Source organism: Electrophorus electricus, chromosome 6 (assembly GCF_013358815.1).
Source record: "Electrophorus electricus isolate fEleEle1 chromosome 6, fEleEle1.pri, whole genome shotgun sequence".
Classification (NCBI taxonomy): domain Eukaryota; kingdom Metazoa; phylum Chordata; class Actinopteri; order Gymnotiformes; family Gymnotidae; genus Electrophorus; species Electrophorus electricus.
Genome location: NC_049540.1, coordinates 28,499,534 through 28,519,416, shown reverse-complemented (window position 1 = coordinate 28,519,416; position 19,883 = coordinate 28,499,534). Strand labels below are relative to the sequence as shown.

The following is a 19,883-nucleotide window of genomic DNA, read 5'->3' as shown; positions in this document are numbered from 1 at the left end:
GTTTGTTTTAAAGTTTGTCTTTATTGTTGGTCTTGAGTGGGTTCAGGCATGAGGTGTTTCCAAGAAGGACGTAGAAAAATATTCCTTGCAAAAAGTAAAGACAACAGGTAACAAAATTAATGATTACTGCAGAATTAAATATTTAGATCACAAATATTCAGACAGTAAGTGCATGTGATCATCTTCCTTAGTTTAGTCAAATTGCTACCATTGTTTATTTTTATTTTTTTTTTAAATGGACAACTCGACATTTTCCAAATCTCATTAACTGGCAGTGTAAAATGCCCATAAAAGTGTGTGTGTAAGATGTTTTAAGTTTATACTTGATTGTATCTACCAGCAACAAGACTCTAGAATCATTGTAGACATTTTACTCACCTAGCCTCTACAATCATTACACACTTCCTACTTCGTTCTAGATCTTTCCACCACCACTCCAGAGTCTAGAAGCCAGTATGACCCTATGTCTAGAAGCCAGAGACTGTCTAGAAGCCAGTATGACCCTGGCTGATCCTCTTGACCCACGAACTCGTGAACCTTCACCCTGCTGAAGTGCATCAGCATTCATGCAGGTTCGTGAAATTCACCTGCCATGGTGAAATAAAACAGCAACTGTGTTCTAAAAAGGCAGTGATTACAGTGGTAGATTTAAGCAATATGAGGATCACTACTAGACTTGCATCGCAACTCAAGAAACATCACTCATGCCCACCGCCAGTTCTGATCATGTGAACGTTTCCCCATGACTGTTGTTACATGGCGATTTTCTTGAGTGATTCGCTCTCACACACAAAAAATTTGAGTGCTAGCAGCACTTTGATCTTTTTCAATGTTAGCACGAGCTTTGTGGGTATTCGGTATTTTGTCACATGACATTATACATGTTAAGCAAAAGTTATCTTGATTGAGTTCATTTTACTTTGTGTAGTTGGAGATGATCCTCTGCTTAGGGTACTGGAGCTCAGTAGGCCATACATGTTGTTTTCCTGTGCCCTGTTAACAGATGATGAGCTCCTGTTCAGACGCTAGTGCTACTGATGTGGGAGTGAAGAACCCACATTATAGTCCTCTTTTCAAAACGCACCCCTTCTCAGCCGCATGCTTCACAATTCCTAATGAAGACCTACTGTAAAAGAAGAGTTTTTTTTAATGAATATCCCAGCATGGTTTTGTGTCAACTACACGTTTGATATAAGAACTTTGTTCTCACTGATGTCAAGACGTTCTATACATCTGTGTGCTTGCTAGAAAAAAAAAAAGAAAAAATACCAATACAACTAATGTTATGAATAAATTCTGGACTGTAGTCTATTGTAGCATATCTAGATGTGCTATTTTGTGATTAACCTCTCACAACACCAGCTAGTTAAGCTAACCGTGAACGCTGTGGGCAATCATTAGCTTGCATGCTAACTCTCAAACACGATAACCCTGACATTACGCGCTGGACTTTTCTTCAGTTCTCCGGTGTCCTTGGCAGTCGGTGGAGAAGATTCTCTGTATGATAATCTAACTCCCCAACCTAATGTGCCATGACTCCTACAAACTTTGTCACATTATCACACACCCGAACCTCCTATATTTTCACCTTGTCAACTCTCGCGCCTGCTCATTGACTCATCCTAATGGTGAATGACAAACTAGAAGACCAATCAATAACACTCTTAAAAGAAATATACAAATGAAAAACTGTAAACAATTCCACCATTTATCTCTAAAACGAGAAGAAAGAAGAGAAAATAAATATTTTATATATATATATATATATATATATATATATATATATATATATATATATATATATATCCCTCCACTGGACTGAAGGGCCATGTGACCTTCTAACCAATGCTGGACTGAAAGGTCATGTGACCTTCTCACCAGTGCTGGACTGAAGGGTCATGTGACCTTCTCACCAGTGCTGGACTGCTAGGGAAGGGACGTTGTTCATGAGTCTGCGCAGAGTAAATACAGGAACTCATGGGGGCTCGTAGGTCGCCTTACTGGCCTGCACTGTAGGGGTCCAGTGTGCCAAAACTCTTCGGCAGTTAATGGGTTAAAGTAATCCAAAAGTAGCAGAAAGTAATCAGATTATGTTACAGATTATGATAATAATCCTTTGGATAAGGTTTCAGATCCATTTTCAATATGTAATCGGTAGCCTGCAACAGAGTACATTTTTCCTTGCAGCGAGAAATAGGTCTGAACGCAGGGAAGACAAATCTTTCCTGTGCGCAGACAGGTGAGTGGGTGATGCACGTGGCTGTCAAATCATTTGTTCTGGGGGCATATTTTGGGAGGTGGGTCTTAATGGTGTGCCACATGCAACCACAGGTGGATTTGGGCATGTGACCTGGCTTTGATGGCTATTGCAAATGTACTTTTACAAATGTAATACGGGGGAGAACTGGCCATCACAACGCCTGCACGGGGGCCCTTATATTAAAAAAAAAAAACACCCACAGAACGACAAACGAGCCATTTCTCACTCCTTTCAGGGGCAAATAATAAGCTTAGCGCAGCCTGACAGCATCTGACTGGCCTGTGAACTCCCTTCCAAGGTGCAGATTACAGGAGGGAAGCAACCCAGGAATATTTTTACGCTCTGCTTGATCCGAAGAACGTGAGCCTCAGTGTGAGCTGGCTGAGTGGGTACATAACAGCATCCTTTTTCATGCAAGGGTGATCTTTTGTTCTTCATTCTATTGCTCGCGGGATTTTTAATAGGGAAGGACTCAAAAGACACTGGTGTCTGGAAGCGATGGAACTATTCAAAGGAAAATAGGCTGTGAAAAAAAGCCTCAGGGAAGGATTAAATGGTGGAGCAGGTGGGGGGTTTTTAGAAGTTGAAAGCCTGGTTTAAATTGATTTTGTTTTTTTAATATTTGTACAAAAGTTTAGTCAGACAAAAAACTCAAGACGGGCTATAGCCTGCTATTATAGTTAGTGAGAGCTACCCAAATTGCCAAGTGTGTGTGAGATTTATCTGGATAATAGACAGCACTGAGAAATGGGACAGTAGTCAGCTGGACACGGTGGGTGATTGTGGGGTAATGACGGAGTGACTTGGGGAAATGAGCTCACGTACAACTGAGGAAAACGTCTAGCTGGGACTGCTATTCCCTCATTTTACGGGTAATTAAGGAAGACATATTTGCATCGTAAACAGTCAAAATAAGCGATGAGAAAAGGAGATATAACTTAAAATAATTTGTTATAATTATTACGAAATTAGAATATATAATGTGTGATATTAATATATATTATACAGCAGTTAGTTCCAACCAGATAATTTGATTGGACGAAATTCCTATGTTCCATATACACATAATTATGCATGAATCACTCCTGCTTTATATGCGCGTGTCTTGTTAAATGGTAATTATATTAACGGTCGTAATATATCTTAGATCGTAACAAATCTTTGCAAAGCAAAGATGCACGTATTCCCACAAATAACATTTGAGTTAATTTATGAAGGGTCATCAGGAGAAGAATGAAGCTCACTAAAGAGTTACTGGAGATCAGGGAGAGAAGGACGTGAAGGAGCAGCATGCTGTCTGATCAAGCAGATAAGTCATAATCAGACATGCCACAGAAGTCAAGGAGCAGCGTGCTGTCTGATCAAGCAGGTAACTCATAATCAGACACCACAGAAATGAAAGAGCAGTGTGCTGTCTGATCAAGCAGGTAACTCATAATCAGACATGCCATAGAAGGGATGGAGCAGCGTGCTGTCTGATCAAGCAGGTAACTCATAATCAGACACGCCACAGAAGTGAAGGAGCAGCATGCTGTCTGATCAAGCAGGTAACTCATAATCAGACATGCCACAGAAGTGAAGGAGCAGCATGCTGTCTGATCAAGCAGGTAACTCAATCAGACACACCATAGAAATGAAAGAGCAGTGTGCTGTCTGATCAAGCAGGTAACTCATAATCAGACACGCCATAGAAGGGATGGAGCAGCGTGCTGACTGATCAAGCAGGTAACTCATAATCAGACACGCCACAGAAGTGATGAAGCAGCGTGCTGTCTGATCAAGCAGGTAGCTCAATCAGACAAGCCACAGAAGTGAAGGAGCAGCATGCTGTCTGATCAAGCAGGTAACTCATAATCAGACACACCATAAAAATGAAAGAGCAGTGTGCTGTCTGATCAAGCAGGTAACTCATAATCAGACACGCCATAGAAGGGATGGAGCAGCGTGCTGTCTGATCAAGCAGGTAGCTCAATCAGACACGCCACAGAACTGAAGGAGCAGTGTGCTGTCTGATCAAGCAGGTAACTCATAATCAGACACGCCACAGAAGGGAAGAAGCAGCGTGCTGTCTGACCAAGCAGGTAACTCATAATCAGACACGCCACAGAAGTGAAGGAGCAGCGTGCTGTCTGATCAAGCAGGTAACTCATAATCAGACACGCCACAGAAGTGAAGGAGCAGCATGCTGTCTGATCAAGCTGGTAACTCATAATCAGACACGCCACAGAAGTGAAGGAGCAGCGTGCTGTCTGATCAAGCTGGTAACTCATAATCAGACACGCCACAGAAGTGAAGGAGCAGCGTGCTGTCTGATCAAGCTGGTAACTCAATCAGACACGCCACAGAAGTGAAGGAGCAGCGTGCTGTCTGATCAAGCTGGTAACTCATAATCAGATATGCCACCAGAGCAACTCTGTCAGCACACTTATTCCAGTGCCTGCACAATAAATGAAAGCATGAATGCACATGGTATATACCAGCTAGCCTGCGGTAAATTAGCAAGCTAGTGTACAGGAAAATGTGTTGCTTGGCAACAGTCCAGTCCCCGTCCTTTTTCGGAACTATTTATGTCAAATAAATTAAGCAAATACGTAATATTCAGTTGTTGGTAGTACTGTTAACTAATAAATGGTGCTTGTAGATATGTTATATAAAAGCAATATCACATTCGAGGTCGCACTCTTACACTGAATATGAGCATGACTGTGATATTCTTTGGCACTGCGACATGCTGTCATACCAACAGCACTCCTTCTTGATTGATATTGTTTAAATATTAATGCAGTATGTGACTGTTAGTTCTCTCCACAACGCCGCAGACCGAATGTATGGGCATGCCAAAAGAATACAACTATTTGCCAACAAAAGTGCCAAAAGGCTACTCCTATTGACCGAAAATAGCTGTCAGTTACACAATGAGACAAAAAAGGTTATCGACGTGCCAGACTCGCACTGTTTGAAAAATTACAACGCTTTATCCCGGTGTAGCAGTCTACTACTGAGGGAACTCTACATGTGTGTGTATAGAGAGAGAGAATTTAGCTCACTGAGACTTTCCTTACACACCTGGTTATTGGACACTGATGAGTTACTAATGAAGGATGAGAAATGATTCAGCATTTATAGAAACATTCATCTGTATGTTGACTGTTAGAGACTGAAAAGTTGATTGTAGTAGGACCAAGGCTTTGACACTGAGACACTTCTGTCAGATACCACAAAAATGAGACAATGCATTTCCAAGGTCAAAAGAATTGTTTATTTTCAACCACATACATATATTTATTTTTACACAGAGAGTACCTTTAAAATGTCAAGTGCCATGTTGTTGCTTTTTTGTTGTTTTTTCCTCGTGTGTTTATATATTACTTAATCTTAACAGGAAACTGGAGCAGAGGATGGCAAAGTGCCACCTCAACTCACAAAGCACTGTGGAGAGACCCAGACAGTGTCTGTCTTACAAACCTTCCGATCTATACAGAGTGGCTCACTAATGAGAGAGAGAGAGAGAGAGAATTAAAAACACAGTTTTCAAAACAAAACCCGGTAAGGGATCTGGTCAGTTGGATGTAACATCACCGTGAGGGTTTCTGTGTGCACAACCGCACCTTTAGTTAAGCACTCCAACCTCCCAACTGCACTGAAATTGCTGGGTGTCACACTGTGGTGATTGAAACGCTGAAGAATCACAAAGACAAAAGGAACAGAATGATGTTCTGCTCATTACTGGTGCTGTTTGTCTCCACATTTTGGTTTGTACACGGTGGCAGCTTGTGGTGTTGTGTCATCTGTCAATGTAAACAGAGACCGTTCTTGAGTCTCAAAACAACCACGAAAGGCGGAAACGGAATCTGTTTTAGGCAGTTTCCTTAGCTCACAATCACTGTGTTTATCATTGCTGCAGCTTTGTATTAATATAGAAACAAGGCTTTTTATCTTGGATCTGTTCAGGCTGAGTAGATTTGACAAAATTCATCACCCAGAAACAGATTTTTCTCTTATTTCGGATCTAGTTTTATACAAACGTACCAATTGAAAATTAACATGAGTTTTGTTTAGACATCAAATCACATATTGAAAGCCACTTTGCTTAGTTTCCTGCTCACAGACAATAACCCTCACAATTACGAGATCTAACTGTACAGTACACCACTGACAAGTAACATCGTCTATATGGTTTTCTGTCAGTGCTCTCAGGAAACAAAAGCAGAGAACGATGTTTGTAAAGGTACAAAGCTTGTCACTAGGGCAGTACTTTAGGGCTGTGTTTCTCAACCCTGGATCTGGAGGACATACGCCCTGCACATGGCAGACTTTTCCCCAACAACATGTGCAGGGCAGGAGTGCACCGTAACCAGGGCCCAGAAATTCTGACGTGTGGTTCTGCAGTTCTAACCCCTTGTCATCACTTCCCAAGCAAAAGCAGGTACCGTGTGGTCAGATAGCAAGACCTTGGATGTGCACGTACATTGGTTGTGTCTGTAAGAGAGCTGGACTCTCACTGTCTGCCTGTTTTTCACTGTGACGGGTTTATCACAAGAGCAACACTTGCTCAGCATAGAGCTTTAAATACAGAAGCTCTGAACACATTAAATATTACATTTATATCGTCATGGATGCTGAAAAGTTTTCTTTTTCTTTTTTTTTCTTTTTTTTGGAAGTCATTAGCTGATAACAGACCAAAGCAGCATAGAGAGGAAGTTTTTAAAAAGCTAATAAAATAAAAATAAAATCAATTCAAATAAAGAACACATTGCTTGACATTCATTGAAAATAACCACATAGTCTGAGCATTCAGTTCAGGAGCCGTTTTGTGTAGACAAAAAGCCCGTGTTTCTTATCCTGAGTTATGAAATGATATTAAAGCTGACTGCACAACACTGTAATGCTGGCAATTGGCTTCTGAATGTTCCCATAAAAGAACTGATAAGTCAACTGGACCAGTTTGACTGGGAGAGAGCTTTCTAGAGACTTTCCAACAATGACCGTCTTTCCCAGTATCCCAGTGGTGTTAGGTCTGTGGGCATCTTTTGGAGTATTTTTGGGTTTGTGTGTTCAGCCAACATATATTTCCATCCATAGCAGTATTAAAGAGGAAGAAATGTTACTGTTAACTATGAATTATTAGTGTTTAAAAATTCTACCTCCATGGCCTGTATAGGACAGCTGGAGCTGTGGCACCATTTTGAAGGTAGAGATTTTGAAGAGACAATGAATTTGCAAAATCAACCCTGTTTCTGACCCATCAGTTACTAAGACATGGGTCATTTTGACAATATCCTGTATAAAATGCATGATTCCACATCACATGTTTCTTTCTAATCTAATGAATCACGTTTAATACACAACAGAACCATTTACAAGTAGTTTTCAATTCTAACAATTGAAATACAAAAGCTACTATGGTTTTTTTGTTTGTGTGTGTGTGTGTGTGTGTGTGTGTGTGTGTGTGTGTTCACCACCCTGTTGTAAAAGTGTGTACATCCACTTTATATTGCCAGTCTGACCATGCCTGAGACCTGTTTCAGAAACCCTCACAGTGCAGTGACGTTCACACCTTGGTGTGTTGTTTCAGAGTGAGAGGTGAACAGAGGTGAAACGCTTCACCTGCAAGTCAACTTCAGTATTGCAGATTCTCAAGTAGGTTTTTTTTTCTTTTTGCATTTTTACAGTACAACAAAAATAAATACAACTGTATCTGTAATTGTTCATTAAAAAAAACAAAACAAAGTTTTTTAATTTGATGCTGTTGAAGACTGGCATAGAACAGATGTCTCACATGTGGACTATTATTTCCAGTACATGACTGAAATCTGATCAAAATGGAATTGACTGTGAGGACAGAATAGTAGACAAATTACTTTTCATTGAGCCCTATAAACTGCTTCTTTTCTTTTAGACTTCAGAATTAACAATGGCACATTTTCTACATGTACATTGCAAAAAATAAAAAACAATTAATTAAAAAAACCCATCTGGTGACTACATTCCTGAAGGAGGTACCAGGTGTACCCTGGGTTCTGTACCAGGGTCAGTATCATTTTATTTAAAAACGCAGTTCCCAATCAGAATGCATGTCAGTCCATGAGTGTGATTAAATATTAAAAATAAAACCACGAGTATGGAATATTACGATTAGAATAACAATAAATAATAATTAGTAGGTCTGAGAAAGTTTGACACAGAAATGGCCCCGATTATTGTATCTTAACAATCTGTATAAACAATCAAAATAAAATCTGTATTTCATTCCTTTATTAAAATGATTTGGTACACAGATCAAATCAGACAAATACAGATACAAAACCATACAACTTAAATATTATATCATCCATTTTTACTGTGTACTTCATAGCATTTTAACATTTACCGGAGGGTTATCATTAGTGTATGACTGACAAACACCAGCCACGTGATTAAAGGTTGAGGGTTAATGTACACCACATTGTTTATAACTGGTGGGGGATTGTTCTTTTTTTGTAGGAGGGGAATAAGACATGGCGCCGACATCTAGTGACTATGCCATACTGAGACGGCGAGGGAAAAGACCCATAAAACAGACACCGCCAACGTACTCCAGCGCTAGCTGAACTACAGCCATAAAACAGACAGAGTTGCTGCCTCGGCAACCACACCCTGGCAACCACACCTGAACTCTACGTCTTCGTTGCAGTCTTTCCTGCTATTGACTTTTTTTCCTGTGAAGAGGAGGAAACCGCCCCATTTTAAAGGCACTACCCGAATTCATGCTCCAGCCTAGGAAATAAATACGATCGTGAAATAAACTTCCACTCAGAATGTGTTCCTCTCTCTCATGTTTCTCGTTTATAGGTAGTAAGTAAATCTGGATTCCTTTCAGACAAAATAAAATGACAAAAAAAAAAAAAAACCCAAGGTGGATTGAAGTGCATGGCTATGAAATGGCGAGCAGGTAGTCAAGCCAACGGAGGTGCTCATAAGCTCGACAGAGAAGAGGTCACGACCTTCAACACAACATTCCCTGACTCACACACACGCTGGCAACAGACACGTTTACCCAAACACACACACACCAGAAAGACGACCCTTGCGGTCAGAGGACGTGGATGCATGGCATGACACGCAAGGTGGCCCCCAAGACAAGAAGATGGCTACTGTTCCAGACCTCAGTGTCCACCGGCCCACGTTGGCCCCTGCAGATCTCAATAAAACACCATGAAAGCACCTCATTATGCCACAGCACCGGCACAAGGGCCCAGGGGGTGTGGAGGGAGCCAGAGATGGAGCAGGATGGAGGTGTATGGAGCGCTAACCCCCCCCCCCCAAATGGCTTCCTGCAGAACACACACACACACACACACACACACAAACCACTTCACCTGCAGAAACCCCTACATTCACCTCGCTGCTTCCAGTAAATTAATTTACTTACATGGTATACAAAGATCTTCTATATTGGGTTATAATAAGTTTAGTCACATGTTTGTTTTTCTGTCTCTGGACATGCAGGACTACAGGCAAGGGTAACTAAAGGTCAAAGGTCAAGGGTAACTAAAGGTCAAAGCGGTTATGTGGCAAAGGCGCGCAACAAAACGCCCAATACTGGCCATCTGCCCCATTCAAGAATGCCTTGTAGCTGTACAGAATTACATATGTACAAAAGATAGGGAGCGACAGTTGCATCTGACTCCACCCCAGCCCTCAACCCCGACCCCCACGACACACAAACACGTCATCTATTCAGACCCCCTGCAGGTCAGGAGGTCAAGAGATCGAAAGGTTGAAGGCCAAGTGACACCAGCGGGTTGCGGGGGGGGGGGACATAGTCCACCTTGCCACATCGAGAGAAAGCATACAGCTTGCAAGGTGCTGGCGAGGGAGCAGGTAGTGGACGCGTCTGTCCAAGCACTACAGCGGTTCTCTTCTTTTACAAATGACATATGGAGAAGATACAAAGCAAAGCGGCTAGTGAGAGTTTCATAACTGCGTATCAGTGCGTCTGGAGAGCTTGAATCTCGTTCCTTTTTTGTTTCCTTTGAATGACAATGCAGGCTTTTTGCGGTTACCCATAATTCATATATAACGTGAAATTATACTTCAGATTTGTAGAGCGTCTCATTTTTTATATATATATATATATATATATATATATATATATATATATATATTTATATATTTATTAAGCATTACAATATTTTATATTTCACTTTTTTTTTTCGCAGAGTATTGGACTTGTATTCGCGTTTGAGTTTTCCGTTGGCGGGGTCTGATCACCTTCTGAAGAACACAGGGTTACGCAGGCAGGCCGCTAGTCACCTGCAGCAGCCCAGGGTCCCGGCCGAGGTCTCCAGGCTGCTGTCCGTGTCGGAGGCCAGGGTCTGGTCGGTGGACATAGAAGAGATGTCGTTGACAGAGGAGGATGGGGGGAGGCTCTCGCTGCTGTTCACGGCTGCACCTGTGCTACGGGGAAGCAGCAGGGGGAAACGGTTACAACAAAAAGAGAGATGGGGTGAGAGACAGATGAGAGAGAGAGAGAGAGAGAGAGAGAGAGAGAGAGAGAGAGAGAGAGAGAGAGAGAGAGTGAGTCTTGGCTTCGTTAGACAGAGGGAACAGAACCCAGGGTGACTGCAGCCAACAGAAGGGTCACGTTACTCACGTTCTCTCAGAGCTCTGCACTGACTGATGTCCTTCAGGCCCACACACACCTGATTTGGCTCCGCCCTCTAATTACTGTCAAACCCAAATTAAAATCAGACCTGAATTTGGCTCCGCCCTCTATTTAGCTCTGCCCCAAATTATCAAACCCACATCTGGTTCAACTCAGCCCTTAATTACTGAACCCAATTTCAGTTTGCACCAGGTTGAACTCACTACCTAATTATCAGATACAAATTCAAAAGTCAAATCTGATTTCCACATCCCGTAACGAATCTCCTACCCTGAGAGTCCAGTGTGTCATAACGAGCTAAATACCCAACTGTGCAGTGCTTTGGCTCTGCAGGCTGAAATGTGAGTAACGCTCAACCAGAGGACTGTGAACTATTGTAAGAGTGACGCGTTCAAGAATGGAATCCGTGGTGTAGTTCACTCGCAACACAGGGATGTGTGACAACTCAGCTGTCATCTCTCAGGAGTTGGCACTCAGGGCCATTGCCCATCGTATGTCCATCCATACACACACACACACACACACACATACTCTTGGAGAATGATCATTTTGTGCAAAGCTTCACTGCACTAAACAAATTAACAGGAAGCTTTTAAAGTAGTGTGAAGCATTTTAAATGCATGTGGCTCTCAGGACTTTAGGTGGGAAATACTGGTTAAAATTTAACACCTGAACAGGAGGATACCCAACTGTGCAGGAGGAAAATGGGCACACCAGCTGGAGCTGCCAAAGGGTTGATGAGTCATAAATAAATTGCAGTACTGCAGTCAACCACTAGATGGCACTAGATGCGCTACAAGAACGATCTCAGATGCGATGCGTCCCGCATGTATGTTCTTGTAGCAGCACAAACTTCCGGTTCTGATTATAATAAAAGCAGCTGCAAAATAATGAATTTTGACCAAGAATTTTAACAACCTGACTGGGCTATGCTTCTGTGCAGGACCGGGCTTCTGTGCAGTGTGTGTCTCTTTTTGGTGGTAACCCCTGCACTGCCTGCTGAGCCTCCATCTGGGTGGGGGACGAGGAGTGGTCCCAGTGGGTGGCTGTCCGTGGGCTTTAATGTCTCATGCTCACTCTTTGTCTGGAAATAAAAACCCTCACCTCACCTGCTGCGAGACTCGAGGTAAGGGTAACTAAAGGTCAAAGTGATGATGTGGCAGGAGTGTGTGAAGTGAAACACACACACACACACACACATATACATATTCAGTGCTGCCTGCTGTCCCAGCCAATGGAACAACGGAATACACTTGTATCACACACATTTGATGCATACAGCATACATACAGCTATATAAAAGCCTATCTATGTAGCACAGTCTATATACTGGACAACTGAGATCCACACACACACACACATTTTACCAAAAGGTAAAAGCAATATGGAAATATTAGCACACACCATAACAGGAACAAAACGCTCCACCTCCTCTTCCTACCCACCACGCACACGCTAAGCCCTGTCAGAAAACACCGTGTCACGCATGTCACATGCATATGGTCAGTGAAGGGGCGTGTCTCAGCGAGCCTCAGAATCGCTGACGAGCAGAAGCAACGTAGCCTCCAGTAAAAGCCAAAATGGATAAATATATGTAAAAACAGAGCAGGGAGAATCATGGGAGGTATTGACTTTTAGCTCCAACTTTGAGTAAGCACTTTCCAGAGCACCACACACACACCCACACACACACACACACACACACACACACACACACACACACACAGCTGCAGTGTCTCCAGCACTGACATAAAACATGCTTACAAAGATCTGCTGCTCTCTAAAGACCCTTTTGGTTTGACAACGTCATCCGCGGGCACTGCGATAATGTGAAACATCATGAACCAATGTTGTGCTTTTAAATAAGGGCCAGCTCAGTGACAAAGATCAACCCTACAGTCTTAGTCTTGTCTCACAGTTTCAACCCCACATGGGATTTGCTATTCATGAAACAATCTCATATGGGATAGATATTATAAGTCAAACTGTGTTACAGTTTCACACACACGCGCGTACACACACACACTGCAGTGAAATACTGCTACAGTTCAGCTCTTGAACTGCACTGCGTATACTCTTCTCAGCACCAGCGCTATCCATCTGCCTAATTACACAGAGAGAGAGAAAGAGGGAGTTGGGGAGAGAAAGATAAGGAGCGAAGGAGAGGAGAAGAGGGGGGACAAGAATTGAGGAAGACAGGAAGCCAACGAGACAGAGGGAAAGAACCGTGCAGGCTGACATAGTGAGCCACCACTCAACGCTGCTGTGTAAAGCACAGGTTTGCCCAAATGGTTTCAGCCTCCCTGTCTGGTGGGAATCCCGAGACTACAGCAGTAGGTAGATTGGCTTTCTGATGCTGAAACCTGAGACACCGAGTCTCAGCCCTGCAACGCTGCAGAACGTCGGGACAGCAGCCATGGGATTACACGTCACTGAACACTGCCCTCTGCAGGACGCTCTGGGAAAAACAGCCTGTTCCTGCAGAAAAGTCACTGATGAAGACAGGTTATGTCACAGCATTGCATCAAAAATGGCTCATGTTGAAAAAATAAAAACACGCAAAATTTCATCCAAGACCACTGCCAAAGACTGAATCGTGCAATCTGAGTGTAACAATATTTTGAAAGTGGATAGACCATGGATTCCATACTTAAGCAATATAGACACACACACACACACACACACACACACACACACACACACACACATATAGCAGAATATAGTTGGCTGCAGTTCAGAGGACAAATAATATCCCTAGACCAAACCCACAGGGAAGACTGAATGCCATTTATAAAATATCACCAATGTCATCTTGTAGAAGATAATAATGACCATTAAAGAAAGGATACTTACAACATGGAATATTAAACAACACAGCCTGGTTTCCCAGATGCAGAAATTAACATAGCCTCGGACTAAACATAGCCTAAGACTAAACATGGCCTAAGACTAAACATAGCCTAAGACTAAACATGGCCTTTCTGGCCAATCTCATCACCAGCTGGATTCAGGAGGGGCTACATGTCATCTGTGTCTGAGAAGCCAGCCCTGCATAGTCAGGAAATGAAGAGTGTGTTCTGTTTGTGTGATAGAGAGTAGATGGCAGGCACTGACGGACGGACGGACGGACGAGGCGGCGTGATGGGCTGAGCAGGAGGGGGAGGGGCCTGGGCGGGGGGAGGGGCCTGAGAGCAGAGTGGGCGGGGAGAAGGTCACTTACAGAGAGCTCAGGCTATGCAGTGAGAATACCTGAAGGAGAGGGCTGTCCCTTCACCACTCCGTTCTTCGTCCTCTCCTCGAAGTTCATCACCTCTTTATAGATCAGCTCTGGGAGTCCAGGCAGGACGAGGGAAAGACACAGGACCAAGGAGACAGGGGTGAAGGGAGGAGCGAAACGGAGGGATGGAGAAACGCAGGGAGGGAGGGAAAGAGAGCAAGAGAAAAACTGATTAAGAAGGGTATTGAGGAAAGAAAACAAAAATCCATTTCAGCCTTACAGCCCAAGTCCCTGGTGCAATCAACTGCAGGACACTTATTTCATTGGAAATGTTCGGATATGAGCAGAGCATGGGACTGTTCTGTAGAGTCCCCGTCTGCCACAGCGCAGGACAATGCATGGACCCCATTACAGGACAGGACAGGCGCAAAGGAAATCCCATTACATCAGCTTTACACAATGTTTTTAAAGGTGTTTTAAAAAATATCTTTCCAGGGAACCTACATGTACACATGCTGGCAGAAACATTTCTATACCTCTGAGCGACCAAAGGTTACTGATGTTCTTCAAATGGTCTTCTGTCAAATCATTTAAAAAGGCATCTAGGAAAATGTTGCAGCAGGGTACACTAGCTCAACCGTGCACAACCGTGCACAACCGTGCTCATGATGTCCCTTTCACCTCAAAACCACTTCTCATATCCCACTGCCAGTATATATATTTTTAAATATTTAAAAAAAACATTTTTTAAAATATATCAAAACATAATCTTGACAAACAATACATTAAATATAAAACATTTAATTTAATTTGCATGCAGAGTCCAGTATGTGAGAAATATGGTTTTAGGCGATTTGCATTTGTTGGATGCTATGGTCAGATTTTTAGAAATGAGAGATACAGCCTATTTGGTCTCGAATTTGATGACTGTGATACTGAAATCCCAGTGAGATTAACCTAATCTCTAAAATATTATGTGCATGCAGGATTAAAGTAATCTCAAAGAGATTAAGGCTTTACCTTTCCATTCATCAATGGAGTGTTCTCTCTCATCCAGCTGCTTGTCATAGATCTGTGGAGGAGGCTGAACAGAGAAAAGAAGAGACAGATTAGGAGCTGGCACATTCGGAATGTACAGATTAGGGGTGGGCATATTCGGAATAGACAGATTAGGGGTAGGCACAATTTGAATAGACAGATAAGAGGGTGGACACCTTTTCCTCAGTATGTAAATATATTTACTGTGTGCAAAATGTATCTGCTTATCTTTCAGAAAGCAGATTAAATTAGCATTTCATTACTTGTTTAATTAAAATTAAAGTCAACATGAGGTATATACACTGCCAGGCCAAAAAAAAAAAAAGGTCACCACCTAGATTTAACTAAGCAAATAGGTAAGAGCCTCCCATTGGATAATTACTGCATGAGTGATTATGTTTCAGATGGCAACAAGTTATTTAACCCTAACTGATGCAGTGAGTAGCTTCTCGTTTCTTAAACAACCATGTCGAAAGACATATCCTGTGGTCGTGGAAAAGATGTTAATCTGTTTCAGAAGCGTTAAATTATTGGCATGCATCAAGCAGAGAAAACATCTAAGGATATTGTTGAAACTATTAAAATCGGGTTAAGAACTGTCCAACGCATTATTAAAAAGTGGAAGGACAGTGGGGAAACATCATCTTCGAGGAAGGAATGTGGTCAGAAAAAAAACCTTGAATGATTGTGATCAGCGATCACTTAAACGAGTGGTGAAATCAAATCGTAGAAAAATAACGGTAGAACTCAGGGATATGTTTAATAGTGAAAGTAAGAGCATTTCCACAAGCACAATGCAAAGGGAACTCAAGGGATTGGGACTAAACAGCTGTGTAGCCTTAAGAAAACCACTTGTCAGTGAAGCTAACCGGCAAAAACGGCTTCAATTTGCTAGGGAGCATAAAGATTGGACTCTGGAGCAATGGAAGAAGGTCATGTGGTCTGATGAGTCCAGATTTACCCTGTTCCAGAGTGATGGGCGCATCAGGGTAAGAAGAGTGGCTGAAGTGATGCACCCATCATGCCTAGTGCCTACAGTACAAGCCTGTGGCGGCAGTGCTATGATCTGGGGTTGCTGCAGTTGGTCAGGTCTAGGTTCAGCAACGTTATGTGCCCAAAGAATGAGGTCAGCTGACTACCTGAATATACTGAATGACCAGGTTATTCCATCAATGGATTTTTTCTTCCCTGATGGCACGGGCATATTCCAAGATGACAATGCCAGGATTCATTGGGCTCAAATTGTGAAAGAGTGGTTCAGGGAGCATGAGACATCATTTTCACACGTGGACTGGCCACCACAGAATCCAGACCTGAACCCCATTGAGAATCTTTGGGATGTGCTGGAGAAGACACAGTGCAAAGCACAGTGGTCCAAAGCACAGTGGTCCAAATCTCCCATCATCAATACAAGATCTTGGAGAAAAATTAATGCAACTCTGGACAGATAAATGTTGTAACATTGCAGAAGCTTGTGGAAATGATGCAACAATGAAACGACAGCGAATGCATGCCGTAATCAAAGCTAAAGGTGGTCCAACGAAATATTAGAGTGTGACCTTTCTTTGGCCAGGCAATGTGTGAATACAAATAGGACACACACATATATATATATATATATATAATGTGCATGTATGTCCAGGGTTGGTTAGTGCTCTGTCCTGCCCTTGAGGTCCGTCTTGTCCCCTACACCTGGTGCAGTCCCCCAGGGGCTGTGGTTTCTGATTGAGAGTACACTGCTGCTTCTCACCAGGTGTGTGAGTGTGTTAAAAACAAAAAAAAGTGGTATTTGTAAAGTGAGTTTGAGAAAGGCGCTATATAAACGCAACTAATGATAATGTATCCAAAATCTGTATTACATTAGACAGCCATGAGTTTCATGGTAGTTTGATACTGTGAGATTATCAGAGGTAAGAATATGTTTTTTACAACTACAGCAGAGGGAAACTCCAACATCTCGCAGGATTCTTGTTCCAACACACCTGATTCAATTTAGCAGCTAATTATCAAACCTTTCTCAAGCCCAACATAGTATTTAAGAGCGTAGTGTTTAAGAGCGTGGTGTTTAAGACCCCAAACGTGTGGAGAGCTGTCCTCCACAGCGGCACAGAAACCTATCCGTTCACACTACAGTCTGCACCAGAGTGCAGCACTACACGCTGCTGAAGTAGTGAGCACGGTACCATTCATTTCACCACCTTTTTGTACTGATCCCACATTCTCCAACAGACATCAACATTCCTTAAAGTTGGACTGGCCTCCTGTTTTGCTGACATCCATGCTGGTTCATTTGGCTTTTAAAATTCATTTTCTGGAATATTCTAAAGCCAACTGCTGATGTTATAATGTTGGTCTTTGTTGGGGAATGTTGGTGGTGTTAGGGAATGGTGGTGTTTGTTGGGCAAGGTTGGTAGCTGGTGGAGAATGTTGGTGGTGTTAGGGAATGTTGGTGTTTGTTGGGGAATGTTGGTGGTTGGTGAAGAATATTGGTGGTGTTAGGGAATGGTGGTGTTTGGGAATAGTGGTGTTTGTTGGGCAATGTTGGTAGCTGGTGGAGAATGTTGGTGTTGTCAGGGAATGTTGTTGGTTGGTGGAGAATGGTGGTGGTGGTGTTGGGGAATGGTTGTGTTTGTTGGGGAATGTTGGTGGTTTTTGGAGAATGGTGGTGTTATGGAATGTTGGTGTTTGTTGGGGAATGTTGGTGGTTGGTGGAGAATCTTGGTGGTTGGTGGAGAATGGTGGTGCTGTTAGGGAATGGTGTTGCTTGTTGGGAAATGGTGGTGGTGTTAGGGAATGGTAGTGGTGTTAGGGAATGTTGGTTGTTGGTGGAGAATGTTGGTGGTGTTTGGGAATTTTGGTGGTGTTATGGAATGCTGGTGTTTGTTGGGGAATGCTGGTGGTTGGTGGAGAATGTTGATGGTGTTGGGGAATGTTGGTGGTGTTAGGGAATGGTGGTGTTTGTTGGACAATGTTGGTAGCTGGTGGAGAATGTTGGGGTGTTAAGGAATGTTGTTGGTTGGTGGAGAATGGTGGTGGTGTGAGGGAATGGTGGTGTTTGTTGGGGATTGTTGTTGGTTTGTGGAGAATGTTGGTGGTGTTAGGGAATGTTGGTGTTTGTTGGGGAATGTTGGTGGTTGGTGGAGAATGTTGCTGGTGTTAGGGAATGGTGTTTGTTGGGGAATATTGGTGGTGTTAGGGAATGGTGGTGTTTGTTGGGGAATGTTGGTGGTTGGTGGAGGATGTTGGTGGTGTTAGGGAATGGTGGTGTTTGTTGGGGAATGTTGGTGGTGTTGGGGAATGTTGGTGGTGTTGGGGAATTTTAGTGGTTGGTGGAGAATGTTGGTGGTGTTAGGGAATGGTGGTGCTTGTTGGGGAGAGTTTGTGTTTGATAGAGAATGTTGGTATTTGTTGGGGAATGTTGGATATAAAGTTCACAATATTAGAGAGAGAGAGGGGGGGAGGAGAATAGAGAGAGAGAGGAGAGAGAGATAAAGGCCCTACATGAATCAATTTGATTACCTAAATCAGTTTACCCTTTGTGACTCCAGTTCAACTGCGTTTGGCAAATACCAACTGACCTAAATTCTAGAAATTGTTGGGCATTCAACTCCCAGTGCACCAGCAGTGTCGTGCACATTCAGGCTGTCTGGCACCAACAACCACAACACGGTACTTCCATCTCATTTTTCCCCATTTGGATGCTTGATTCTGATGTTTGAGAACATTATCTGAGGCTCTTGGTCCAGGTTTGCAGGACTGGCTGATCAGAGTGTATATTCAACAAATGTGTGTGTTGTATTGCACTGCATTGATAAGCTAATTGATCTTTTTAGTTTAATTGTTGAAATGGGTTTTGTTCAGACTAATGTTAATTAGCATTGTAAGAAGAGTACTGGTGGAAGCAGAACCACATGGTGCACTTCTGCTGTGGCTCACCTGATAGAGCAGGCAGGTCTAAGTGCTGACACCACAAAGCTTGAGGGTTTGATTCCCAAGGAGCAAATGTGCTATCACATTAATAAACATGTATGCTGCTCTGGATACAAATGTGTGTCGAGCATTTAAAAAAGGCAATTAACTGTAAAACATCTGAGTTATAGCTGTGACACACCTGTGTTACTCTGGACAAAAGAAACATGCAAAGAGGGGAAAAAAAGCTTTCAGTGCAATATACTGTAGTATCGAATGAGCAGACTAGAAGTCCTGCATGTTGGATCCCAGAGTTCCCTTACACTGAACCAGGGGCCTGGCTAGGGACCGCCAGGCTGCAGCCAGCACCCTGCAGCCAGTCCAGGCTTCTGCTCCTCTACAACTCCCAGCACACCTGTGTCAGGTGCTCAAGGACACTGCCCTGCTCATTATACTGCTTAGGCCTGACAGGGCAGGACCACAGCAAAAATGTGGACTGGATCATGCGTGTAGAGGACAGGACTAGTGACCCTTGGCTTTAGACAGTGATTCTCCACCTGGTTTTAACAAAAAATCCATATTTTGGCTCTGTCTCGGCTCCTTGGAAACCTGTAGGAGGTATTTAGTTTTTTCTTATTGGCTTGGTTCTGGTGTGTTTGGTGTTGAGACAGACCTATAATGTAGACTATCCAGAAACCGTAGACCACAAGGACAGGTCTGGGACAGCATGTTATAACAGTGGATATGCCAACATGTCCCAGGACGCAGGAAACACTCAGTAACTTGATGGGTTGAAAGCCAGTGTTATATCC

The 19,883-nt window shown here is 42.9% G+C and overlaps 1 protein-coding gene across 8 annotated transcripts in view; it reads right to left on the bottom strand.

The window, feature by feature from the left end:
- Window positions 1-10,404: 10,404 nt before the first annotated feature.
- mapk10 (mitogen-activated protein kinase 10) overlaps window positions 10,405-19,883 on the bottom strand; it is a 75,580-nt gene continuing 66,101 nt past the window's right edge. For 5 of the 8 annotated variants that reach the window (XM_035527070.1, XM_035527076.1, XM_035527068.1 and 2 more), the window contains 3 exons: window positions 15,145-15,208; window positions 14,157-14,234; window positions 10,405-10,694 (listed from right to left, as the gene is read on the bottom strand). In XM_035527070.1, the coding sequence (XP_035382963.1) occupies window positions 10,552-10,694; window positions 14,157-14,234; window positions 15,145-15,208 (285 nt within the window). In that variant the 3' untranslated portion in view covers window positions 10,405-10,551. Of the gene's footprint in view, window positions 10,700-14,127; window positions 14,235-15,144; window positions 15,209-19,883 lie in introns of all 8 variants that reach the window. The other 3 variants (XM_035527073.1, XM_035527071.1, XM_035527072.1) reach the window with 3 other exon arrangements.